Source organism: Natrix helvetica (genome assembly GCF_964273705.1).
Source record: "Natrix helvetica genome assembly, chromosome: 13".
Lineage (NCBI taxonomy): Eukaryota > Metazoa > Chordata > Lepidosauria > Squamata > Natricidae > Natrix > Natrix helvetica.
Window position 1 is genome coordinate 2,256,656 of NC_138557.1, and position 27,445 is coordinate 2,284,100.

General features: G+C 45.7%; 1 protein-coding gene across 2 annotated transcripts in view; it reads right to left on the reverse strand.

The window, feature by feature from the left end:
- The window catches only part of MAD1L1 (mitotic arrest deficient 1 like 1), a 277,755-nt gene that overhangs the window by 77,704 nt on the left and 172,606 nt on the right, over window positions 1-27,445 (reverse strand). For both annotated transcript variants that reach the window (XM_081965617.1, XM_081965618.1), the window contains exon 16: window positions 24,993-25,233. In XM_081965617.1, coding sequence (XP_081821743.1) covers window positions 24,993-25,233 — 241 coding nt within the window. The remainder of the gene's footprint in view (window positions 1-24,992; window positions 25,234-27,445) is intronic.

Genomic DNA, 27,445 nt, shown 5'->3' on the forward strand with positions numbered 1-27,445 from the left:
GCCCTGGCCCCCTCTCTGCCTCTGACGCAGAGCCCTCATCCGAGCCTTCTCCAGACTCCAGGACTGTCCCATCTTCCTCCCCAATCTTCTCACTGTCCGAATCTGCTACCACCTCCGCTGGCGAGCCACAACATTGGATTTGATCTGGTGTTTTTTGGCAAGCCAGGGTGGCTTTGAAAGGCCTTGAGGCAAAACGGATTCAGGGTGACGGTAAAGAGATAGTCCTGTTTTCTGGGACATCAAAGTCCCCATCTCGTTAACGTTCCCTTTTGAAATACCTGCCCTTCAAACACTGTTCAGTCCTAGCCATCCACCCCCACACGCTTACACGAACCAGAGTGAATAATTCACGCTATTTTGGAAAGAAAAAAACCAACAACAACCCAAAACACGGGGCAAGCTTTTTCTGTCTTCTAATGAAAATGTCACTGCGTTCAAAGCAGAATTTTAACTAGCAAACCCTACAGTGAAACAAGCTTCTGCCTCAATCAGTAACCACGCTGTCGATCTCCAGATAAAAAGCAGAACCTGGGCCAAACCCTGATCCAGTCTAGAGGTCACCACGGGACAACCTGTCTCCAGAAATTCCCGCCAGTATGCCGGCTTCTTAAAACTGCCCCGAGTGTTTCATACCTTCAAACGACGAGGAGAAAAAAGCTGGAGAGGAATTGGATCAGCATCCTAGCCCAAGGGAGCCTTCTATTTTAAACACCAAACCCCAGACTTCCACATAGAGTTGTATGCAAAGTTAGACACCTCTGGTCAAATTGCAGATTTCAGCGAATCTCCCAGTAAATAGAAGCTGACATTCCTGGTACAGTTAAACATGTCATCTTTAAGCAGATTTTGAAAGCCTGCTATTTATATGCAGCTGTTTACGGATTCCAAATAATAAAACACTGAATTATGGCAGGTGGAGAAATTCGAACACTTTTCGGAGATCAAGTGCTTTGCAAGACTCCGTATGCAGAAGAATCAGTTTCCACTCAATTCAGCGTCTTTTAAGTCATTCTTTGGGATATTTTTTCCCCTCTTCTTTCCTTGCAGGAGTCTTCTCATTCCAAATAAAATAAAATAAAATGAAAATCTTAAAAGAAGAAATGTATCTTTCAGCAAGAGAAAAACCTAAAAGTTATCTCCGTCTCCAACTTGAAGGACTGACAAGATGGGAAAAGCAAAGTTTTGGAAATGGACTTCACAGACCCCCGACTATTATTAGAAATCTGAGAGTAGAGCTCAAACATACAAGCGCATCTACAAAAAATAAATTCTAAGCGAAAAGGTTTCTGCAAGGATGGGGGGGGGGAAATGGGACGAGAAAACGAACAGAAAGAAAGACTCTTTGCAGGCTACGAGAATTATTTAGAAGAAGAGCTGCAAAATTCGGAATGCCACAGTCCAAATGTCAGTTTTCTTATTTTGGGCATGGAAACAACTACACACAAGTAATTACGGTGATATCTTGGTACTCATTGTTAATTGGTTCCAGGAGGTGCGATGGGTACCAAAAACAATGAGTACCAAACAATTTTTCCCCTTCAGGAATAATGTAGTGAGTCACAAGGCAGCCAACACGGAGAAATTCTAGGAGAAAAACTTGAATTAAGCCTGGAAGAAGAAAAAAAAAAGCGGGGCGCGGGCATTAGGGGACACTGCGACTATGAGTTTATATTTTACCAAAAGCAAAGCAGAAAACAGTCTGAAATTATCTCATCTCTTGGCATTGTTTAAAACCTCATGGCAGTTTCCAAGGTACGGTTCTATCATAGATACTTTCTCGTGCATTTAATATCCAATGTGATTTACCCTGCTCCCTAAAAAAATCCCTCGTTCAAAAAAAGGCATCTTTAGGTCAATAATCTTCCACTCTGTTTTACTTAACATTCTTTTTCCTCTCGATCCACCGAAAAGCTAAAAGGGAATTCAAAATATCTCCATTCTGTAAGTGGTTATTGTACACTTAGCAACGCGAGATGCGGTTATTGCTCAATGCTTTAATTTCTGTGACAGTGAAACGGAGCCTAGGTGTTTGGCTGATACCAGGGGAAAAACAACGCGAATATCATAAATTATCTTTCCTTTCTTCTCCCCCCCCCCCGGGACATTAACTTCAGGGTGTCTGTCATCTTGCCTAACGAAGATATTTTGAAGGCTCCAAAGCCTAAACAAGGTTCAGTTGGCGTTATCAAAAGACTGCCTTCAAAAAAAGTATTGTTTTCTTTCGTGGGGTGTTTACAGAACTTTTGAAGTCAAGACAGATACTACAGGGGTGGGCTGTTCCCACGGGTTTGGGTGACCCTCTAGCTAGGATTCTGCTCAGTTTGGAGAACCCCCAAATGCCACCCCGGCTGGCCACGCCCACCCTGCCCCACTCCTCCCCTACCAGGAGTCTCCACGAGGATGAGAAGTTAGGCAGTTATTTTCTGGGTCTTTTTCATTGCCTTTTCTACAGCTGTGGACTCCGTGTTCTCTTATCTAATCATTCCCTAGGCAGCCTATCTTCCTCACGTACCGTTAACAAGAGATGTAAATTAGAGGCACCAAGAGTTGGTGAAATCTATTGATTGAAACCATGGATGCTACATTTTCTGAGCTAGGCTTCCCCAAAAAGGGCAAAGCAGATTCCTGGTCCCGACAAAATCCCTTTTATTAAATGAATGTGAATTCCTCTCATTCACATCCAGCAAAGGCCTGGCTAACAGTCTCTCAAAGATGAAGTTATGGCCACAGATCTTATCTAGCTTGGAAAGCTGCCATATAAATAGTTTCCAACGCAGTGCTGTGCAAGGAAAGACTGGGCACAGAGTCTCTGAGATTCACGGACAGATCTTCATACTCCTGAAACAAATCTAACAAACTAACGAATGAATTGTTTCCTGCAAAAGCCCCCTCCCCTTTCGCTCCCCTTATTTCCTATGGGAGAGGCCATTCACCTTCCACCTGTGGCTTTACTCCCAAGTCGACCCTGATTTCTGAGTTGTTCTGTTTTTCTGGCACCTCTGCGCATGCGCACACCGGGAACAGTATTCAGCTGTTCCTCTGCCTCACCACTGTCTAGCTCAGAAGGCAGCTGATAGCTGGCATACGGCTCTGGCCCCCTCTCTGCCTCTGACGCAGAGCCCTCATCCTTCCCCAGACTCCAGGACTGGCCCAGGTTCCTCCCCAACCTCCTCACTGTCCGAATCTGCTGCTAGCTCCGCAGGCTGCTGGCGGGCCACAACAGTACATTTCTTCGGTGCAATCTTCCATTTCCCATCTCTCACGGGAGGCAGGATGGACCCGGTCCACCATCACAATTTCCCTCGTCTCCCCTGTCGCCACCCGCTTGATTGAAAAGGTCAGCCTGGCCTTCTCTATTTGCATAATGGCCGAGACTAATGGAGCGGCTTCCACGGCGAATAGGGAAGTGTCACAACTTGCAGATGTGCAGAGGAAAACAAAGGCTGCTTCCCTGCGTCAGTGGGAGGAAGGAGCTCCGCACAAGGCAATGTTCCTTAATCTTGGAGGGTCACCTCTCCGGAGTAACCCTCGGAGAAACCAGCTGGTCTTTTCTGTATCCTGGTTTTAACTCCTTCAGTTTCCTCGTTGGCATTTTCAAGTTGAGGACACACGTAATTGTCAACCGTTCACGCCTGCCCCCCAAAGTCCCTTCCTTCCTTTGGCCCTTCGGCTGGAACTGAAGAGTTTGCTTTCCATGCTCAACGGCTCCTTTGGGTGTACTTCGGGAGAGCCCTCTGACCTTGTCCTCGGAGTCCCAGATCTGGGGGTCTCTGCTCCCTCTTTATTGGAATATTTGTCATGTTCTACTTCTCTTCCCAGAGACCGCTTTATGAAAACCATTTTTTAAAGGAGATACTGCTTAGGCAGAAGAAAGCCGACAGATCGGCGAAGAGGCAGAACTACGAAGCCAAGCAACAAGAATAACCAGGATGGAGGGTGGGGTGGGGAGAGAGAACAAGAGGACTTTGGGGAGGACAAAACTGAAGGAAAAGTCATTCCGGAGGAGGTGAGAAAGAGAGGGGTCTTCTTGTAGCTCAGTTTTCAGCCATGTCTCTCTCTGTCTTCAGTCCTTTCCAAGAGCTGTGGTGGCGGGGTAGTTAGAATGCAGTATTGCAGGCTAATTCTGCCGACTGCCAGCAGTTTGATTCTGACCAGCTCCAGGTTGTCTCAGCCTTCCGTCCTTCCGAGGTGGGTAAAATGAGGACCCAGATTGTTGGGTGAAAGAGGCTGATTCTGTAAAACCATTTAGAGAGGGCTGTAAAGCACTATGAAGTGGTATATAAGTCTGCTATTGCTTGGGAGGGAGGGAGGGAAGGAAGGAAGGAAGCCATAGTCATGCAATTGTTACAATGCAGTTTTGCAGGCTATCTCTGCCCACTGCCAGGAGTTCAATCCTGACCGACTCAAGGATTGACTCAGCCTTCCATCCTTCTGAGGTGGGTAAAATGAGGGACCTGGATTGTTAGGGGAAAGAGGCTGACTCTGTAAGCCACTTAGATAGGGCTATAAAGCACTGTGAAGTAGTATATAAGTCTAAGTGCCAAGTGGGAAGGAAGGAAGGAAGGAAGGAAGGAAGGAAGGAAGGAAGGAAGGAAGGAAGGAAGGAAGGGCCATGGTGGCGCAGTGGTCAGAGTGGAGTACTGCAGGCTACTTCTGCTGACTGTCAGCTGCCTGCAATTTGGCAGTTTGAATGCCACCAGGCTCAAGGTGGACTCAGCCTTCCGTCCTTCCGAGGTGGGTAAAATGAGGACCCAGATTGTTGGGGACAAGAGGCTGACTCTGCAAACCGCTTAGAGGGGGCTGTAAAGCACTGTGAAGCGGTAGATAAGTCTAAGTGCTCTTGCTATTACTGTCTAACCCTTCTGGTAGGCAGCATCTGTTCCCTGTTCTCACATGCCATGACAGCCTGGGAACGATCCTGTCACTACTCTACCCAACTGAGAAGCTGCCGCTGGGCAACCTCACTTAGGCAGCCGGAAAAGGCAGGTTGCAGAGCCCTCCCCCCCCGCCGCCGCCACCACAAACCCCTCCCCTGCGTAAGCTCATTTGCAGCCCGTAAATTATTCATCGCAGGCACGCTTTAAAAAAAAAAGTAAGAAAGAAACTATTTCACTTTTAAATTTTTAAATATTTAATAATTGCGCATTAAATATTAATGGGATTTTATTAGAAAACGTTGGCAAAGTTGGGCAGGAAAGATCTAATTGTGAAGTTTATCATTGGGAAACGGACTGGCTGGTCTCGGATGCTTTGGGGTTTATGAAGAGGAGGCGAAAAAGCAGGTAAACCTCTCTAGGCCCAGAGATATTCGGAAGAAGGTCAGTTTTGGTCCTCTAGTTATTGCACAATTCTACCAAGGATTGTGCCCTTTGCCAAGCCTTGTCTTTTGTCCTCTATAGGGCACTGACCACTGCAGCTACAGATTACGTTAGTCAAGGTTAACTGGACTGATTTTCAAAGAGGCGAATTTACAAGCACATTGTGACTTGACTCCGTGCGTCAGCCTCACCATCCTCTCATTGTTAGTTGAGGAATTTAAATAAGCAAAATAAGTTATTTGGAAACTTCCAGTGCCACCAGATTAAACCCAAGTAGGTGGATTTTGAGCCGATGTACGACACAAAACAAGCTGTAAGGTCCACAAACTGTGAGCAGAAGATTGTTGGTTATAATCACAGCTCCTCCCAGACATAACACACATTCTCGTCGTTTTGTTCCTTAGCAAAACCCTTCGGGCATCGTGAGTGAAGTGCATTTAATAATGTGCATTTAATGCAATTGTATATTTTATTGTCACCCGTGTGCTTTCCGAAGCTTCTGAGGTTTTCCAATGTTATCGCCGTAGACATATTGTGTGGAAAGAAAAATAAAATTTAAAAAAAAGGAAAGAGAAGAGAAGAAATTCAGGCAACTGTTTTGTGTAGACGCATTTTATCCCTGGTATACACCCTGTGTGTTTTTTTTTTAAGCCATCAATAGGAAAAGCAATTGCTAGGAGACAGGGCTGGAAATCCAGGTACTCTCTCAAAAGACGGGGCTTTGGAGAGGTAAGCAAAATAGCCATTCATCTCCGACAATTTCTTTTTAAAAGAAAAATTCCACTCATTTTTTTAAAAAAAAAACAATGCAAGAACAGCAAATGGGAGTTTTCTGCTGTGACTCACTTTGGATATACATTGAAGTGCCTTTTAAATTAACTCTCAAACACGTGCACCACGACAAGCTGTTTAGAAATTGCATTTAGCAATTGGAGGCCTTGAGGGTATGAAGAAGGGTCTTCATTTAGGGGTCTGAAGGTCACCAGACCATTCAGAATCCGGTTTGTGGACTTTAACGGGGTTCCAATTAAATGGGCAATGTAGCAGTCACTAAACAAATGACTGCAAGTTGGGAACTACCGGTATTGAGTTTGTCAGCCCACAAGAACTAACCGCAACATTCCTCAAGGTGTGAGTTACAAGAGAAAATAGGTGAGGAAGTTGAGTTCTAAAGAAACTCGACTTTCTCTCTCTAAAATCTCAATTTTGCTCAAAACTGTCTGGAGGCCGCAGACTTAATGTTGGAAGCTCTTGTCCATGCATGTGCTCAGAAGATGTGGAGAGAAAAGTAGGCCATCTCCACCAACATTGAGCCCAGATGGTCTCCTTCCCACCATGAAAGCTTGGATCAAGGTTGATGAGCCAGAATCTCTAAAGATTGATCAATCCAAGTAGAGCTGGAAGGGACCTTGGAGGTCTTCTAGTGCAACCCCCTGCTGAAGCAGGAGACCCTATATTATTCCAGACAAGTAGCTGTCCAGTCTCTTCTTGAAGACCTCCAGTCGTGGAGTACCCATAACCTCTGAAGGCAACTTCTGTTCCACTGGTTAATTGCCCTCACTGTTAGGAAGTTTCTCCTTAATTCCAGGTTACTTCTCTCCCTGATTAGTTTCCATCTGTTGCTTCTCGTCCTGCCTTCTGGTGTTTTGGAAAATAAGTTGACCCCCTTCTTTGATGACCAATAACTACATCAAATCCACCCAGTTTCCCAGCTCCAAAGACAGAAAGATCTACCTCTTCTGCTCGATGGAGAACAGTGGAAGACAAATCCCCTTGGACAAGCCCAGAGGCTCCACTGTGGCAGAAGAAATCATGTGCTTTGCACAAAAGATGACACACCAGACCTGGAATTATATGCAAATGAGGAGATTCGCTCCTTGCATCTAACCGCAGAGGCAAGGCTGACTTTTCAGGAGACGCATTAGATAATTTCTGTGCCGCCTTTCAAGCCGGAGACATTTCCATGTTATTAACATCTCTTTCCAGCAAACTGTTTGTCACCTCTCATAAACACGATCTGAAAAAGTACAATTATCTACCAAGGAGATTACCATTTGATGACACTCCGGGATCCAGGCTGGGGGAGGAAAGAGATGTAGTATTGATGAGACTTCCTTGCTCCCCCACAACTCTTGCAAAGGGTGGGGGGAATAGACAAATTAAGCCACAAACCAGCCACCACCTACAGATAGCTGTAGAAGAAAATAAAATAAAATCCTTGCGACAACTTTCTTGTGGGCAGAACGTGGGATGAGAAGATGAATTGCGTTTCAAGGCTGGGAATTTTTGAGAAGTATCCTTTAATAGCTACCATGTGGAGCCTGGTTTAATTTACGGCTCTGATGGCAAGCTTTGGCTCTTTTAATTGATAGATTAATCAAGGAAGGCATGGGATGATTTACTAGTTGGACACACGGAGCCGAGACACAGCTAGAAGCAACCTTGTTTTCCTGGGGGAAGCAATTTTCAGTTGAGTTTGTACTTCCAAACGGAGGAAACATAGATAAAATTACGTTTCCTTCTAGCATAGGCTTCCTTTCTGGTCTAGCAAATTGTGGTCCACACCTTGGAAGTGATTGGCCCCTCCCACAGGAAGCAAAAGAGGAACAAATGGGGAGGGGGCTTTTGCAGGAAACAATTTGTTCATTTGATCGTTTCAAGAGTGGAAAATCCCGTTTGTGACTATAAGAGACTCTGTGCCAAGTGTTGCCTTGCCCTGCGTTTGGAAACCAGTTATTTGGCAGCTCTCCAAGCGAGATAAGGTTCGTGTTGATAAACATTCCTCTGAAAGGCAGTTTGCTAAGCCTTGCTGACTGTGAATGAAAGGAATTGAAAGGAATGTAAATAAAAGGGGTTTTGCTGGGACCAAGACTCCACTTTTTGCTTTTTAAGGAGACCCTGGGTCAGAAGACTACCTTCGATCCGATGTATCCTCCAGTCGCAGAGCACTGTTCCAAGGACACTGTTCAAATCAAATGAAGACAATTTTCGCCTTGCCGGTATTGGACGCCGGATCTCCAAATCCATTCATTCAACACCTTTGTGTGAAGATGTTGGCAACGTGGATGAACAAAGAACTTTCTTCAACTCTTCAACTCGAATTCCTCCTGCTCATGAGGTCAAATGTTAGAAAGAAAAGGACCCAGGGAATCCTTGCCATTTTCCCTCGTAAACAAAAACAAGTGTTTGAATTCTGCTTTTGTGTCCTCCTCTTCTAAGTCCTCTTCCTCCTGTGCCATGAATCATTATTAATGATATTTGTCAGTCTTCTCAGGAGCTCTTTCGTGGTTGAACTGAAGCAGAATGCTTGGCTCACATCAAGCAATGAACAAATGGCCTGGGTGGGCATAAGGAGACCGTGTCAAATACCACGAATGCCACAGGGCGAGGAAGGAGTCCCCTCAGGCCCATGCACTGGAATTGACTAGCCACGTGTGGTCGAGATGGAAGATGACAATTGCCCAAGAAACCGAATGTGGAGAAGGGAGCTAATCTAGGTATGCTTTTCCCAGGTGAAAGACGTGGTCCTTGATTTACCCCATGCTGCGTGGGGAAAAATGTAGCCTTCTTTTAAGCACAGAAAGATCAAGGGACAAGAGAGCATTTGGAAAGCAGGCCACTTTTAGTGGAATGAGTTGCCTCCAGAAAAACATCTATCCCCCATGTATCTTCCAACCCAACAGAAATTAAAGTTGGAAAGGGAAGACGAGACGTTACATTTTAAGAATACACATCGGGCACCTAGTTGGAAACGTGAAGGCTACGAAACAACATTTCAACTCTTTTTAGTAGTTTAAAACCGTCTCGCTGCAGTTTTCTAGATATTTTACAGCAGGAGAAGATTTTTTTTTTAAAAAAAAACGTTGTACATCTTCTCTGGTCTGTGACGCCATTAAAAAACTTGATTAATGGAAAGAATATGGATTGTGAGATTCTCCCGACAGCCCCTCGCTAAATTGCAAATTGCTAAATGGGACTAATTGATTGATTACATGCCATCTAATCCTCGTCACTGTTAGCGACCACACAGATAACTTCTCGCCACGACGATCAGCCCCTACTCCAGCTCTCCCAACAATGCGCCCGTCCCTACCGCAAGGGTTTCTCTCCATCTTGTTGCTGTTTGTCCTTCTCGTTTGACGTTCTAATTATCTAGAGGGTTTTTACACCCACCGACACGTAACATCCCTTTGGGATAGAGAAGGGAGAATCCTGATAGTCATGTCACATTTACAAGTGAGAGAGATATTTGTACAAGGCTGTAGGGGGCTAAACCATTTTACATGCTGTATGTATTATTAATTTTTGACAGTGGGCTTAGAAAAACCTAATTCCCTCCCCGAACACTTTCAGCAGAGAAGAAGGTATTTCAAAAACTCATCTTTTATTGACTGAGTCATTTTGGAGCCAATGTGTCTGCTTTCGGCAAGACAAGAGTTTTAAATCTTCATTTTTCTTCCAACACTTTTAGAGGGAAGGAATCATGGCAAGATGATTAAAACATGCTAATGTATGCAGCAAAGGCTCTCATTTGAAATGTAATGTATTCTTCATTTGGTCCCAGGTGGAGAGAGAGAGAAATGGTGACAACAGCTGGATCTTCCTCCACCCCTTCCAAAAAAGGGGGGAAAAAACCTTTCTAAATGATAAGACCAAAGAGAAAAAAAAAAGGGGGGGGGAGCAGGAATTAAAGGCGATTAAGTATTTTTTTTTAATTCCCTTTTGCTCAAAAGATTATTCTTTGCTACAAGTGGCAAAGTGGCTGGCTACCAGAAACCAAATGAAGAGATTGACGTCAATCAATTCTTAGTGTCATTCTCTACTCAGTCAAATGCCATATAGCAATAGCCATAGCATATATACCGCTTCACAGGGCTTTTACGGCCCCCTCTAAGCGGTTTACAGAATCAGCCTCTTGCCCTTAACAATTTGGGTCCCCATTTCACCAACCTTGGAAGGATGGAAAGCTGAGTCAACCTTGAGCCTGGTGAGATCTCAAACTGCCAAATTGCAGGCAGGAAGCAGAAGTAGCTTGCAGTACTAACCACTGTGCCACATTATTTAGTATGCCACATGTGACTGATTTGGGACGAAGCAAAATAATAATACATAAATGCAGATAGTCCCAATTTATGACCATTTATGTCCCCTAGCGTCCAGAGATTAAAGTCCAGCATTGCAGGCCAACTCTGCCCACTGCCGAGAAAGAGGGGAGGAAGGGGGAGGTTGGAGTGAAGTTTTCCTGGGATATAATAATACTATACAAATAGAACACGGGAAACATTTCAATTATACGGGGAGGATTAGCCTTTGATTACGGGAGGAAGATGGGAAATAACCTGTTACGGTTTTATTCTAAGGAATCTCGGAGATTCTAATCCAATCCGCATTAATGCAGAAAATCCTTTTGCCTCTCTGTCCGCAAATCGCGCCATCCTAATTGTGTTCGCCCAGATAGTGCAAATTAGCGGAGAATTTGCTTCTCTGCAAGTTGATCCACACTGTCCACACAACCACACCAAGGCTGCACAACTCTCTCACAGTCAACTTTACAAGCTTGCGAGGATTACAGGTAGTCCTTGATTTACGACCACAGCTGAGCCTAAAATTTCTGTTGTTAAGTGAGTTTTGCCCTGTTGCATGACCTTTCTTGCCACAGTTGTTAAGTGAATCCCTGATGTTGTTAAGTCAGTAACCCGGTTGTTAAGTGAATCCTGCTTCCCCCGTGGACTTTGCTTGTCAGACGGTCGCAAAAGCGGATCACGTGACCCCAGGACACTGCAACCGTCATAAATATGAGTCGGCTGGCGAGCATCTGAATTTTGGATCACGTGACAGTGGGGATGGCTGCAACGGCTGTTAAGTGTGAAAAACGGACATAAGTCACTTTTTTCAGTGGCGTCGTAACTTCGAACGGTCACTAAATGAAACTGTTGTAAGTCGAGGGTTACCTGTATTGCAAGTCTACTGCTCTCCCCTTCTCAGAAAATTTAAACTGAAAAGGCTTTCGAGAAGAGATTGCCTTCTGTCAGAAATGGTCTCCTGCTTGGGCAGGGGGTTGGACTAGATGACCTAGGAGGTCCCTTCCAGCTCTGTTAATCTGTTAAATAACAAAAAAGTTTATTTCTGGGGAACTGCAAGAATCTTCTTTTTTCCTTCTTCTTCTTCTTCTTCTTCTTTATTTTTTTAGGGGCTAATGCTTGAAAACAACTAGAGAGAATTCCACTTAATCATAACACTGTAAACAAGGAAGTGAGAGCGGTATTTAAAAATATCTGAGCATGTTTCAAAATCCCCGCTGATTTAAATTAAGCAGCTGTGTAATCACTGGTCCTGCAATTTTAATGAAAATTCCAAAAGGAAATGCAGATTTGATTATCCGTATTACCAAGGAAAGATAAGATCTGAGCCGGAGCAGCAGACTGAGCGTAGGAAGGGAGTCCGCCTCTCCCACCCCGCAGCTCTCTTGCCTGCGGCTCATCCCTCCATCCCAGGGAGGATAAAAAGGACCAGATCCAACTTCTCCATCACTTTCCCCCTTCACAGGTAGAGCATCTGTTAAGATCTCCTGGCCTGGGAGATGACCTTGCTTGGGAGAATAATTAGAGATTCCAGGCAGAGTTTGTAGCCAGGGATCAAGCAAACAATTAAGTAATTTGTATTCTGATGCCGTTCTCCTTTAACATACTTTGGGGCATGTTATAGACACTTAATTAGTTGGTGTTTATACAGTAATTAGGAGATATATGCAACCCAATCAAAGGTCTCAGCAGAGCCACTGGCGTTAGGGGAAGAGATTTATGGAGAATGGTTATCCCCCCTTCAAGGAGAGTTATGGACAGGGAAGAGCCCGATTCAGACATTCGCTGGTCCTAGCATTGTCCTCTCTTAGGGAGAAATGGACCTAGAACTTCATGGTCCTTCTGAGAACTTCAAGCTACTTGCAAGGAGTGAAAGAGGGAGGGAGGGAGGGAGGGAGGAAGAAAGGAGTGGTGGAGAGAGGAAGGAAGGAAGGAAGGAAGGAAGGAAGGAAGGAAGGAAGGAAGGAAGGAAGGAAGGAGCGGTGGAGAGGAGCACAAAAAGCAGCCGGTGCCTGGATGCACTTAAAGGAGAACTGCAGCCATGACCAATTACAAGTGCCTTCTTCAATGCTTCTGCACCAATTCCTTTCTTTCTTTTTTATGAACAGTATCTGCTACAAAAGCAGCCAAGGATCATCGACAGAAGGGAATATTCAATAAGGGCGCAAGGCGAACAAAATGTATTCATGTTAAAGAGATTAACATTATTTCACGGACACTAATGACTTTCAAAATGACAAGTTTTACTCACTGCTGCCTTCTCTGCCTTTAGTGCCATTCATCTCTCTCTCTCTCTCTCTTTTCTCCCAGATTTCGTTGCAGCCTCCACCACCGATGGTGACTGATTCATAGCTGGTGTGCTCCTTCCCCCTCCTTAAGCCGGTTTGCTGACTAATGGCACATGCTCCGGAGACAATACCCTAGGACTGGGGTGGCGAAACTATGGCATGCGCGCCACAGGTGGCACACACAGCCCTCTCTTCGGGCACAGGAGCCGATGCCCCAGCTCAGCTCAACCGCCCATGTGCGCCCGCCTCCCGGCTGGTTTTTGGGTCTCTGCTGCTCCTTCGTGGGGGGGGGGGTGTTGCGTGTGCATGCATGGGGGTGGGGTGCACATGGGGGGTTGCGCACGCATGCATGGGGGGGGCGCACACATACCAGTGTTTGCATTTCCTGTGTGGGATGAGGAGAGCCCGTCTTTCTCCTTCTGTCCTGGCCACTGTTTACAGAGACAGCATTGAGAGCCTTTTAACAAACTGCATCCCTGCTTGGTGTGTGCGGCAGCAATGCCTCAGATAGAAAGTCCCTACAGAGAGTGGTGAGGACAGTGGAGAGGATTACAGGAAGCTCGCTTCCCGTTATTCAGGATATTGCTTTTAAGCGCTAGGTGCTCAGAGCCCGAAGCATTGTGAGAGAGAGACCCCACTCCACGGCCTGTTTCTGTCACTCCCCTCTGGGAGGAGGTTTTGAAGTATCTACAGAAGGACGACTAGATTCTGGGACAGCTTTGTTCCTTATGCCTCCCGTCTTGTAAACTCACAATATTCTCCCTCCCCCCCCCCCATGTATATGTATACATTCAAATTAGACTGTGATGTTTCTCTGTGTGCATGTATTTGGTTGTCAAAAGATAACGGTTATCATTTGAGAGCTGAATGCAATGAAATTTCATTTTAATGTATGCTCATTAGTATACTTTTAAAATGACAATAAAAATTTCTATTCTATTTTCTAATTCTATTCTATACTCTTGTTCTGTTCTATTCTATTATTATTGTACTCTATTTTATTCTATTCTACTCTACTCTATTCTCTAATTCTATTCTATACTCTTGATCTGCTCTACTCTACTCTACTTACTCTACTCTATAATTCTATTCTATATTCTTGTTCTGTTCTGCTCTATTCTATTCTTATTGTGCTCTACTCTACTCTATTCTTCATTCCAATATCTATTCTATTCTATTCTCATTTCTATCCCATCGCATCCTTCCTCTTCTTCTCTTCTCTTCTCTTCTCTTCTCTTCTCTCTCTTCTCTGTTCTATTCCCATTCCCATCCCATCTTTCCTCTATTCTATTCTATTCTATTCTATTCTATTATTTCAATTTCTATTCTATTCTATTCTATTCTATTCTACATTCCATTCTATTCCATTCCATTCTTCACTTCTTCTCCCCTGTACACAGAATTCAGCAGCTTTCCAGCCCACGTTTAGCCAATATTGGCACGTCCACTTTTTAAATTTCTGGGTGTATCAGCAATAAAACAGGAGCGTGCCAAGGACCAACTCGCTGTGTGCTGGGAAGGAAAAAGGTATCTGTGCTCACGCTCGGAGACTTAAGCAAATGGAGCAAAGAAAACTGTGAAAGAGGCCCACAAATGTGCCATAAAGACTAATGACGGACATGGGGAGCAACGAACGGAATGGCGGAAAACAGCACCCTGGGGGGCTTTCCTGGAGTTCCTTGCATGCCAATGAACGGGGTGGTTAAAATGCACAAAGATGTCCTTTACGGCTCAACATTTTTAAGATTAAATAAACGAAGACCCCCTTTGTGGCCAGCAATAATTAGCAAGGCTATTTATCTCCCATTTAAGCTGGTCTTCCTCGTGCCATATTTGGAAAGCCAGCGGGAAGAGGGTGTTTCCCACGCTTCAAGGAAGTTACTGGCTTGGTCTTTCATCTACATTCCTTGCTCAGTCTTGGACCACGAAAGAGCTTTTCACTTGCCCAGGCCTTCCACCACTTCTCTGGAGTTGTCTTCTTCTGCCAGACCACCTTCTACTAGCTCTATGGTTTTAACCGTTTGAATAACAGAATAACAGAGTTGGAGGGGACCCTGAGGGTCCTCTAGTCCAACCCCCTGCTTAGGCAGGAAACCCTACACCACTTCAGACAAATGGTTGTCCAATCTCTTCTTAAAAACTCCCAGTGTTGCAGCATTCAGAACTTCTGGAGGCAAGTTGTTCCACCTATTAATTGTTCTCACTATCAGGAAATTTCTCCTTAGTTCTAGGTTGCTTCTCTCCTTGATTAGTTTCCACCCATTGCTTCTTGTTCTATTCTCAGGTGCTTTGGAGAAGAGCTTGACTCCCTCTTCTTTGGGGCAGCCCCTGAGATATTGGAACGCTGCTATCCTGTCTCCCCTAGTCCTTCTTTTCATTCAACTAGACATACCCAGTTCCTGCAATCGTTCTTCATATGTTTTAGCCGCCAATCCCCTAATCCTCTTTGTTGCTCTTCTCTGCGCTCTTTCCAGAGTCTCAACCTCTTTTCTACATCGTGGTGACCAAAACTGGATGCAGTAACGGCTCGATGTCTTCCCTCTGTTCATGTTTGACGGAATTGCTTTTGTGGTGTGATTTGTATCCGTGTGGACATCTCATAATGGTTTCTTCACAACTGAAGAACCAAAGATCACATTCTTTTTCCTCTTCCTCCAGGCTTGTTACTTTTCTCATCTCTTGACAGTTCAGCCTCAGCCATTCTTCTTTGCTTCCCATAGTCAGGGAGGAGCAAAGGAGAAAAGAGTCATCTTCCTAAGTCATCATCCCTCTTCAAGCATCTTTGAAAAGATGGCCATTCTTCCCAGTGTCCTCAACTGAACTTGTGACCACAATATTTCCTCCATCATCCTCTCCTGGCAGAGGGATACCTTGATCTCCTTCTCCACAAGGTCAACGTTGTGTCCTGCCAGATTTGGACAGTGAGGAGGTTGGGGAGGAAGATGGGCCAGTCCTGGAGTCCGGGGAAGGCTCTCATGAGGACTCTGTGTCGGAGGCAGAGAGGAGGCCAGAGCCATATGACAGTTATCAGCTGCCTTCGGAGTCAGGCATCAGTGGGGCAGAAGAACAGCTGGAGCCTGTTCCCAGTGAGTGCATGCTCAGAGCTGCCAGGCGAAGGGAACAGCTAAAGAACAGTGGTCAACTTGGGAGTAAGGCCACAAGTGGACGATGAATGGCCCCTCCCAGAGGAAATAACAGAGGAGCGCAAGGGGAGTGGAGTTTGCAGGAGACAATCAGTTCGCTTAATTGGTTTGTGACTCTCCGAGACTCCTTGCCAAGTTCTGCAGATATTGGCCTGGCAGTTCTCCAAGCCAGATAAGGTCTGAGAGTGTAAATCCTCCCTTGAAAGTCTTTGCTGGAGGTGAATGAGCAGAATTCACAGTCAATTAATAAAAGGGTTTTTTGTCGGGACAAGGGGTTTGCTTCATGCTCTTGGGAAGCCTCAGATGAGGCCTAGCAAGGAGAATCTGTGGCTTGGAGGTTAATACATCTACCTAATATGTGTAAGTAGCCCGGATTTGAATCCCAGAAGGGTATAGCTAGCTGACAAGAGCTAAGTAGCCTGAAATAGATCTATACTTGTCTCTTTTTATTTCTTTGTTGGTAAAATATAAATTCAACACTAAGACGCCAACTGCCAGTAATGGGACAACTCATGCCCCCATGGGCCATCTGCCCTGGGAAAGCATGTTGACATATGTGTACACAGTATTTGACTTTGGAAGAATTTACATCTGCAAGACTCGGAGATAAACATTTGCAGGCTTTATAGAGAAATTCCTACATTGTGTCATTAACATCTCGGTTATATTAATAGATCCTTTTGGATCAGCATTTGCCTCTATTTAAATCTTCCGCTAGACTTTCTTTGCTATTTTTGCTTTCTTAGAAGGCAAAGAGAGAAAAAAAAGTTGGATCGCTTAGTTAGGCAATTTAGTAAAAAAAAAAAAGGATTCCAGGAAAGCGTGATTTCAATTTATGTTGCTCTGGGTTTGTTTGACTTCTATGAAAGGCAACAAAAAGCCTCTAATTTCTTTCCGAATCGTTTTGATTTCGACGTTCCTTTTGTCGTTTATTTTTTGCCACAAAATAAAACCTGTTTGGATCCGTTTATGCATCTATATACTCATTCAATCCTCATCCTCCGTCCCAGAACAGAGAAAGCAGCTGTTGCTGAGATCTAAAGTGGAAAGGAAAGGTGCTTTTATTGATGCGTTTGTTAGCCTCGTGGTCAACATCACATCACTAGAAGGAGACCCAAGGAGCATCTTCAAATCAGGTTTTTCTCCAGACAGGCCAGACTTTTAAAAATACTTCAAAGAGCTCAACCAGAGGCCGCCTCCAAGGAGTTTATTCATCCCGAAGCTGAAGGTCATAGTGAAGAGCCTGCCATTCATTGCAACTTGAGGCTGGGCAGTTTCCGTGTTGCTTTGACAAGCCAAATCGTCGATGAAAGACCTCGGAAGCGACAAAATGAGTTTATTAATAGAGTGGATACGTGTAGCTCCGGGTTGCCCTCTTGGGCCTTTGATGTTCTCTGAGCTCAGCTGTTTTCTTGCAGATGCTTCATGACCCAACGAGGTGACATCATCAGCGCTTCTGCATGAGGTCTGATGATGTTACCTAGTTGGGTCATGAAATGCCTGCAAGAAAGCAAGAAAACTGGGAAAGCACCAAGGGTCCCACAGTCCTCCTCCAATTCCTCCTCCTCCTCCACTCCACAAACACACTCCCTTCTAGCACTGATGATGTGACCTAGATGGGTCATGAAACGTCTGCAAGAAAAACACCAAGCTCAGAGAGCACCAAGGACCCCACAGTCCTCCTCCTCCTCCTCTCCCATTCACAAACCACACTCCGTCCTAGCACTGATGATGTTACCTAGTTGGGTCATGAAACGTCTGCAAGGACACAACCAGAGAGCACCAAGGGCCCCACAGCCAGTCTATTCTTCCTATCCACACTCCTCGTGATGATGGGGAGAAGCCCTGCAGCCTTCATCCTCCGGCTGAGCTGTTCTCACTTTCCTCCCCCTATTCAGCCTCTCCAGTCTGCAGACATAAAACAACGGACTCTCCAACCGCCTTCAAACCCAGCTGACGTCACTCCTCAAAGCCCCTGCCGGTGGACTGTCTTCCAGCATAGAAGTTGTGTACCCCAAATCACACGGACGCTACACACACACACACACAAAACCCCCAGCCTGGAAGGCTGAGCTTAGGGGGGGCACGTTGCACATTCCCCCCCCTGCTTGGGGGCCGCCCGCCAATGCATCTCTTGACTTTCTCTGATTAAAATATCAATCTAATTGTGGGATTTATGTGGCCTCTCCTCGTTTAATATGGAAATTAGCCTCCAGTATCCCACTGCCTGGAAGATGTGTTACTCTGTTTACTTGATGAGAAAGGGAATTGCTGCTGCTGCAGCTGTCACCACATTCGGATCTAAGTGACAACTCGGCATATCAGGAGGCACGTAACGGGCGGCTTGACAAACTTCGGAGCCTTTGAGTGCGGTCCTTTCGTCAACCTCAAGACCCCCACAGGAAATCCTTTCATCCCAACTTTAGAACTTCGATGAACCTCCTGCCTTCCTCTCCGTATCAACCGTCAAGGCACCTCACTAGAAAAGAAGACGTGAAACTTGAACGGCTGCCTTCTGATTAAAAATCCCCACGGATCGTGGCTAATTGAAAAGGTCCCCCGGAAAAGAAAGGTCCCGACTCTTCTGTCCAACGTAGGAAGTTGAGAAATTGCTCTTTGCAGGTGAGGATTTGCCTCTCTGGTTATGTTTAAATTTTAAAAGCCAGCACTTTCCAGCCCAGCCCATCTCTTTTCCATTTCCAGATGCCTTCCCAAACCCACCTTTTAATCCTGCTGTCCTGTGATGGCAATCATCCCTAACAGTAAGCGGCGAATCATCATTTTCTCAATTCCGTCTCTTTCTTGAAATTCAGTGATGAAAAAAGGAAGGTTCTACATTTAGGCAAGAAAAACCAAATGCACAGGTACAGTAGAGGTGGTACCTCGCTCAATAGTAGTAACTGTGAGAGGGATCTTGGAGTCCTAGTGGACAACCATTGAAATAGGAGCCAGCCGTGTGCAGCAGCTGCCAAAAAAGCCAACACAGTTCTAGGCTGCATAAACAGAGGGAGAGAATCAAGATCACGTGGAGGGTTGATACCACTTTATAAGGCCTTGGTGTGTGTGTGTGTGTGTGTGTGTGTAATCTTTATTGTCATTGTACTTAAATATAACGAAATTGGTTTTAACCTCACTTGGTTAAGACCACACTTGGAATACGGCATCCAGTTTTGGTTGCCATGATATAAAAAAGATGTAGAGACTCTAGAAAGAGTACAGAGAAGAGCAACAAAGAGGATTAGGGGACTGGAGGCTGAAACATATGAAGAACGGTTGCAGGAACTGGGTATGTCTAGTTTAATGAAAAGAAGGACTAGGAGAGACATGATAGCAGTGTTCCAATATCTCAGGGGTTTCCACAAAGAAGAGGGCCCCTGATTTAGTGCAATATAAAAAAATATAAATAATTTTTCTGCGGACCACCAAAATTTTCTCGTGGAGTAACTGTGGTCCAAGGACCACCAGTTTGTGACCGCTGGTCTAGACAGGAGGACCCACTATAAATTCCCAGGAAGTGAAAAGAAGTGGGTGGACCATCTCACAATTTCTGGTTGGTGGTCTCATCGAGAATCCTAGAGCGGATGGACATAACTCTGGACCATTCAAAGCCCTGAGATTCTTCATTGCCTCTGGAAGGTTGAGGAACATCTACCAAAGGGTGTGTAGGACCTAAATGTCGAAGAGAACCTCGTACCCTTGTATCCTAGCTGATTCGCAGGTCAGCGGGATTCAGGTTTAGAAAGGACGAAGCATATAAGTAGGAGGGGCACTTCTGTCCCAAAAGTCACTCCTAGTTAAGAGTCTGCGTTGGCAACGAGGAAGACGAGAGTAGACGGGACACCATTGATGTCAATTCGTTGGACACAAACAAAAGAGGCCTCTTAGGTCCCTTAACTGCTCGTTATTCTTTCTCCTAAAACTGCCTCGAGCTAAGAAACAATCTTCAGCCAGCCCAGGAGGATTGGCGTGACAGCTCTAAAGAACATTTCTCTTTTTTTCCCCTTGCCTTTTTCTAACCCACCGTGATCCCCCAACACAAACATTCTTTCGGTTCCCGTCACAGTTGGGAGCCGGGAATGAAAGCTGCCCTCCAATCCTGCAGGAGTCAAGAAAACGCTCAGAAACATTTTGTGCCCTTGCTGCTGGGGCCAACTCTTTTCTCTCCCCCCCCACCCCCCATGAGTCCATAGACACATCAACCTTGCCTCCTTACATCTTAAACCAATGTTTTGTGCTTTCCTTCTGCACAACGGTTGAACAAGCGACAAATACACAAACAGGAACCTTCGTCCCTCTAAGAATCAGGATGGTAAACCAATGCTTCTCAAGCTTTGCCACTTGAAGGTGGGTGGACCTCAACTCCCAGCATTCCCCAGCCAGGCAGTCCACCCATGGGAATGCTGGGAGTTGAAGTCCACCCACCTTCAAGTGGCAAAGCTTGGGGAACAAGGCACTAAGCTGAAAATTTGGAGCCAAGCCTTAATGTGAAAGAAGGTCCCTACGGAAGGGGAGGTGGATGGGTTACAGTGATGTGGCCATTTCTGAGGAAGGAGGGAGCATGTGTTGCGTACCGCCAGCGGAGCTGGCAGTAGATTCGGACAGTGAGGAGTTTGGGGAGGAATCTGAGCCAGGACGTTAAAACAATTATAGTCAAGTGAGAATTGTGGGATGTTGATAGTAAGATATATAAAGATTTTTGATTTAAAATATACAATGTGATATGAATTATAAGTCATGACTGTGGAAGAGATGCACGAAAGTTATTTGTAACCAACCGACACACTTCTACAATATGTAACGAAAGATGATTTTATTTTATTTTTGCGTTTGTTGTGTTTGTCTAACTCAAGTGTTCCTCAACCTTGGCAACTTGAAGATGTCCGGACTTCAACTCCCAGAATTCCCCAGCCAGCGAATGCTGGCTGGGGAATTCTGGGAGTTGAAGTCCGGACATCTTCAAGTTGCCAAGGTTGAGGAACACTGGTCTAACCAAAAATGAAAAAAAAATTGAAAAAGAAGAAGAAGAAGTAATGGATGGAAACTAATCAAGGAGAGATCTAACCCATAACTAAGGAGGAATTTCCTTATAGTTGAAACAATTAATCAGTGGAACGGAAGTTGCCTCCAGAAGTTGTGAATGCTCCAACACTGGAAGTTTTTAAGAAGATGTTGGATAGCCATTTCTCTGAAATGGTATAGGGTTTCCTGCTTGGGCAGGAGGTTGGACTGGAAGACCGCCAAGGTCCCTTCCAACTCTGTTATTCTGCTATTCCAGGGATCAGCAACCTGTACCTCTGGAGCCGCATGTGGCTCTTTCAACCCTCTGCTGCAGCTCCCTGCCAACCGGTCGGATCCACCATTGATAGGACTTTCGGTTAGGACAGGGAGAGGAAAAAGGATGCCACACTAGGAGGAGACTCTATGTTGGGAGAACCGGACTTCCCGTCAGCTCCAGAATTGAACGGGGGGCTTCCGGTGAGGACCTTTGTGGCTCGTTGAGTGTTTAAATGCTATTCTATTAAGAAATGTGAATGAATTGCTTTGAATGTTGTCAGAAGTGTTGACGTGAATATGATCAGGTCCCTACCTCTCTAACTGCTGGATGGTTTTTTTGTCTCTCCAAACTCTGAATGTGTTTTTAGAATCTCATCCGAATGACTCTTTGCAGTATTTATATCCTTCCCTCTCTCTCTTCTCTGTCCCTCCAGCAGTCTTTAAGTGTAGAAAGCCTTTTCATCACCTGCTCTCCCTTTTTCTCTCTTAGCCTTTCCCAAGGAGCCACGGAAGTTCAGGCTGAATTTCAAGGACCCTTTCATCTTTTTGATGCCCGGAGGGATGGCAACCTTATGTTTTAGAAGAAATGTAGCCTGGGGCTTTATAAATTCACTGTTGACGTTCTTTCAGACCAAGGAGATACGGCGATGTCGGGGAAGGGAAAAAAAAAACCAAAGAGAAAGATCTGTAATAGCAATAACTCCCTTTTTTATTATTATAAGTAGGCCAGTGTGGTTTTTCTTTCTTTCTTTTTTCTTTTTTTGATACGGTCCATCTGCTAATTCCACACCTGCCGCAACCAAAATCGGTTGATCTTTTGTTCTTGATAAGTGGCCCACTGGTGAATGCCAACTGGAACCAATTCTCTGGATAATCATCGCTTAGGCTACTCACTGGTTGTCCAGCCAACAGGCAGATTCAATTTCCCTTCAAAGGTTCAGCAGAGCCATTCCGTTATTTTCAAAAATCCAATGGATCTTTCAGCAGGCAAAGGGTTCGTTCAACTTTCTTAGGGGAGGATCAAAACGCTTCCCCTTCTTTAAAAAATGGAAGAATTCTATGACAAATGGGTCTCCTACAATGGACCTTAGAGGAGACTTGACTGTAAGGTAAAGGTAAAGGTTCCCCTCGCGCATATGTGCTAGTCGTTCCCAACTCTAGGGGGCGTTGCTCATCACCGTTTCAAAGCAGAAGACCCAGCGCTGTCCGAAGACGTCTCCGTGGTCATGTGGCCGGCATGACTCAACACCGAAGGCACACAGAACACTGTTACCTTCCACCAAAGGTAACATAACCATTGTCATATTAATTGGGTTTGCTTTTTTGGATATTTATCTAATTTCCTTTTAACTTTTGTGATATGTGTTTTTTAATGTTGTACGCCGCCCTGAGTCCTTTGGGAGAATATAAATCCAATAAAACAAACAAACAAACAAAGGTGGCTCCTATTTTTCTTCTTGCATTTTTACAGGCTTTCAAACTGCTAGGTTGGCAGAAGCTGGGACAAGTCACGGGAGCTCACTCGGTTACAGGGCACTAGGGATTCGAACCGCCGAACTGCCGACCTTTCTGATCGACAAGCTCAGCGTCTTAGCCCCTGAGCCTTTCAGGTTGACTGTGAGTAGGATCCATTCGTTGATTTTTTTCCCTTCAGGATATTTTCCTCCCCATCTGAACTTTCTCCCAGTGTTATTGCTATCTCTAATAATAATCTCTTTTCCCAGAACATGATGCCAGCATGGAGAACAAAAGGCTCCATAATAAAATTAAAAGACAAAACCCAAACACTTATGATTCAACTCCCGGTAATTATATAGTCATATCAAAATTGTCTACAACGGAGAAGATGATACAAGGAAGATTGTAGGGAGGGAGAGAATCCAATTCTGTTCCATCATGGGCTACACTGTCAACTTTATGGGTTGTGTGGTATATTATTTTTCAAGGGTGTGTGTGTGTGTGGAATAAGAACAATTGCTCAAAAATGTTGGAGCTTCCTTAGCGCTTTAGTTTGTAGCCAAATCTAGTGTGATCTTCTGGACTTGACTCCGCATGTTGTATGAACCAAGTCTTGCCAACTTACGTGTTAGAGTAAGACTAGACCACAAGAAGCCCCACAGTTGTGTCTTAGGACTAGGCTAAACATGACACTCCTGGTTTGGGAACACGTCTGCAGACCTGTTCTGACCGAGGCTTCCCAAGAGCCTGAAGCAAACTCCGGATCCCTTTTATTACTTGACTGTGAATTCTGCTCATTCCCATCCAGCAAAGTCTTTCAAGGGAGGATTTACAGTCACAGACCTTCTCTGGCTTGGAGAGCTGCCAGGCTGATATCTGCAAAACTTGGCAAGGAGCCTTGGAGAGTTACGAACCAATGAAGTGAACTCATCGTCTCCTGCAAACTCCATTCCCCTGTCGGTCCTCTTTTATTTCCTCTGGGAGGGGCCATTCATCGTCCACCTGTGGCCTTCCTCTCAAGTCGACCCCTGTTCTTTAGCTGTTCCCTTCTTCTGGCAATTCTGTGCATGCGCACACTGGGAACAGGCTCCAGCTGTTCCTCTGCCTCGCTGATGTCTGACTCCGAAGGCAGCTGATAACTGGCTTATGGCTCTGGCCCACTCTCTGCCTCAGACACAGAGCCCTCATCCGAGCCTTCCCCAGACTCCAGGACTGGCCCAGGTTCCTCCCCAACCATGTTACCGGCAACGGCAGCACGGACCGGGGAACTAGTTCGGGGGCGTGGCCAGCCTGCTGTCCCTACCAGTTTGGCGACCCAGTCCCAATTTCCACTACTGGTTCACCCGAACTGGTGCGAACCGATAGCAACCCACTTCTGGTTAGAGCCCCATTTAGCCAGGATGCGGCACAATCGTATTCAAGGAAAAGGTTTAAATAATGGCCAAGATATTATTACGCCAACCCATCACCAGTGCCGCCCTTAATGTCTTCTTGATTATTTTTTGTTGCTGCAATTATAATCTGCCGAACCTTAAATGTTGAACTGCTCTGGATTATAACAAACACCTTGGGCACAATAAAGGATGAACCTCTACGGCTGCAGAGCTGAAAAATGTTATCCTCCACTCAGAAATCTGAGGAGCAACTTACACATCAATTAAAACAAACCCGTGACGTTCCTCACACCATTTCACTGGTCAAGTATTCCTTGACTTCCCTGGTACACACACACCATTTGCCACTCAATTGCCAGTGTGCACTTCAGCCATCGACTTTATGAATTGCATGTTTGTACCATGCAATAGCCAGAAGCTCCCCGGGGTCACGCAGAAGAGGTTAAAAATGCATAATCAAACCGAAAAGCTGTGCTAAAGCAACCCAGGGGCTCAAATCAATTAAAGGCTGGGGGAGGGCATTGGAAAAAACACAACCTTGGATACATAAATGAGAAAGGTACAGAGAGAGAGAGAGAGAGAGAGAGAGAAAGAGGGGAAAGAAAAAAAGGAAGGAAGGAGGGTGAGTGGAGGGGGAGTGGAGGGGAAGGGGCAGGGAGGGAACAGGGAAGGAAGGAAGGAGGGAGGAAGGAAAGAGGGTGGGTGGAGGGGAAGGGTCAGGGAGGGGACAGGGAGGGAGGATGGTGGGAGGGAGGGAGGGAAGAAAGGAAGGAGGGTGGGTGGAGGGGATAGGAAGGAAGGAAGAAAGGAAAGAAGGGAGGGAGGGAGGAAAGTAGGTGACTAAGGAATTCTGGATGTCAAAGTCAACCCTTCTTGAAGTTGTCATGGTTATGAAAGACTCAACTGGATGCCTATCAAAACCATCCAAGGGCTGAACTAGGCTGATAGCACATTGGAAAGTCCTCCATTTGGCATGGGATCAAACAGCTCTCCCAAAACCTGTGAAGCCGCTTGGATTGCAGAATGAGGTACCTACCAGCCACTTCGGGGTGGGACTGGAGACTTGCGCCGCCCTCCCGTTTCCCTGGGAGGAGGCTGCTGCTGGTGGTGCTGCTGGTTCCTTCCCCATCTCCCCCTTCTAAGATTCGGATCCTCTCGCGGAGACGTTCGCATTCCTCCCGCAGGTTTCCCATCTGCTCTTGACGCTGCTGCTTGGCCAGGCTGGCTGGGTTCATGGAGAAATGGAGTATTTTGGTTCGGCTGGGATCGGGATAACCCTGCAAGGCACAGAAGAGGGGTGGGGACATAACAGCTCGTGAGGATGGACAAGAAGCGAAGGACTGGAAGGCCATCCAGCTTGCGTGAAGGGGGCCCGTGGGAAGGGCCAGCTGCAAATGAAGAGGAATGGCAAATGCACCAGCCCATCCGGGAGATAGTTACTTTACGCCTAGTTTACTCCATGCAGGTCATCTCTGGGTTCAGGGAATGGCAGTGAGGAGGAAAAAACTGAGAGCTAAGTAAGTCTCCCCAGGAGAAAGAGAGAAGACAAGTTTGGCTTGGACAGAGGGGAAAAAAACCATCAATGAGGATCTGATAGCGTTTAATCAAGTAATATGGAGAAGGGTCACTCAAACGTCAAGAGCATGTCACTATCATTCCTAAATGCAGGACACGGTCTCAAATGTACACCTCTGTTGGGCTACCCACCAGCCACATTAACATCAGCTGCAAAAAAAATATACATATTGCCATTTATGGCTTTGAGTCTTTTCTCCGGGGACCAAACCAAGGGCCCATCCCCAGGTAAACACCGATGCTCCACCACCTTTCTAGCCAGCAATGCAAGCTTAGCATTCGGCTTCGGATAACAAGCAAATGGCAGACCACAAAATAATCTTTCTCGTTCTATCTTTCCTGGCACAGTGCAGCCCCAGAATCGTGGAGATTAAAGCTCTCCCGGCTGCATTCAGCGCCCTCTAGTGTCACATCTCGAGCCCCTCATCCTGGTTAGACACAAGAACGTGGCTGTGGGAAAGACAGTTAGTAGCCAAGGGGTAGCCTGCTTGCTTGCCCGGCTGGCATTATTAAAAAACGTTTCTTTGAAGCTATGCACAAGAAGCCAGCGTTAAAGTCTTAAGGTAGGAGCCTCCTGTCCTAAAACTATGAAAAAAAGTGGGGTGGGAGAAGGGGGTCCTTGTCTACAAAAGACCACCAGGAGGGGATGGGCTGTTTGGAGAGAGACGGGTTACATTTAAGGATGTGTGATGCAGCGTCAGGGGAACAGAGGTTCACAACAGCAGCTTCAGCCTGGCTCAAGATGCAGATCAAAAGCAAGGAATACATACATACATACATACATACATACATACATACATACATACATACATACATATATCAGGCAGAAGATTCTCAACCACTTTTCTTCCCCCCCCCCTCTTCTAACAAGCAGGAAACTGAAGTGTATTTTCGAGAGCTACAAGCCAGATATCTGATTTTTATTAAATCTGTCTTATTAGGTACATTAGGATCTCTTGCTGTCTTCATCCGCAGGCAGACCCCTAGTGGCAGTCTTCCTGCTTCGGTTTTTTTTTTTTTTTAAAGGACGGCAATTAAAAAAAGGTGAAGCTACAGAGTTGGATTTAGAAAACCGACTCTAAATCGACAGGTTTGGATTTAGGAAAGACAGGTTGATTTAGGAAATGTAGTTAGATTTAGATACATCTAAATGATAAACGAGGTGCCAAAGAATGGAGGCCTTTGAACGATGGTGCTGGAGAAGACTCCTGCGAGTCCCTTGCGATCCAACCGGTCAATCCTAGAGGAGATCAACCCTGGCTGCTCTTTAGAAGGCCAGATCCTGAAGAGGAAACTAGACTTTGGCCACCTAATGAGAAGGAAGGATTCCCTGGACAAGAGCCTCATGCTGGGAACAATGGAGGGCAAAAGAAGAAGAAGGGGACGGCAGAGAAGGAGGTGGCTGGATGGAGTCACTGAAGCAGTTGGTGGAGCTTAAATGGACTCCAGAGGATGGTAGAGTCAAAGCTGAACTGTAAACTACATGGGGCAGAGATGACCTCACTGGAGTAGATGCCAGCGTGCTGCTCCCAATAAATAACTGGCTTTCTTTTGAAACTTGGCTCGAGACTCATGAATTAATTAGGGCATCTGTCGGAACCTTGCAGCCGGAGGTTGGACTAGAAGACCTCCAAAGTCCCTTCCAACCCAGTTATCATGTTATTCTGATCTGGAAGTGCAATGAGGGTATCTTGGTGGAGCCAGCCTTTGGTCCTCAGAAGGCACTGGAAGGACTCATATTTTTTTTACCCGTCACGCAGCGTTTCCATGAGAAAAATAAACACTCTCCCGAAACACAGTTGAAAGGAATGGCTGCGCCTTCCTTCTGCCTCCTTGCTCAAGTCTTGTTAAAGTCATTAGAGGGGGAAAAAAACCCTTACATGAAACGCTTCCAAAGAGTTCCCCGGGGCCCCC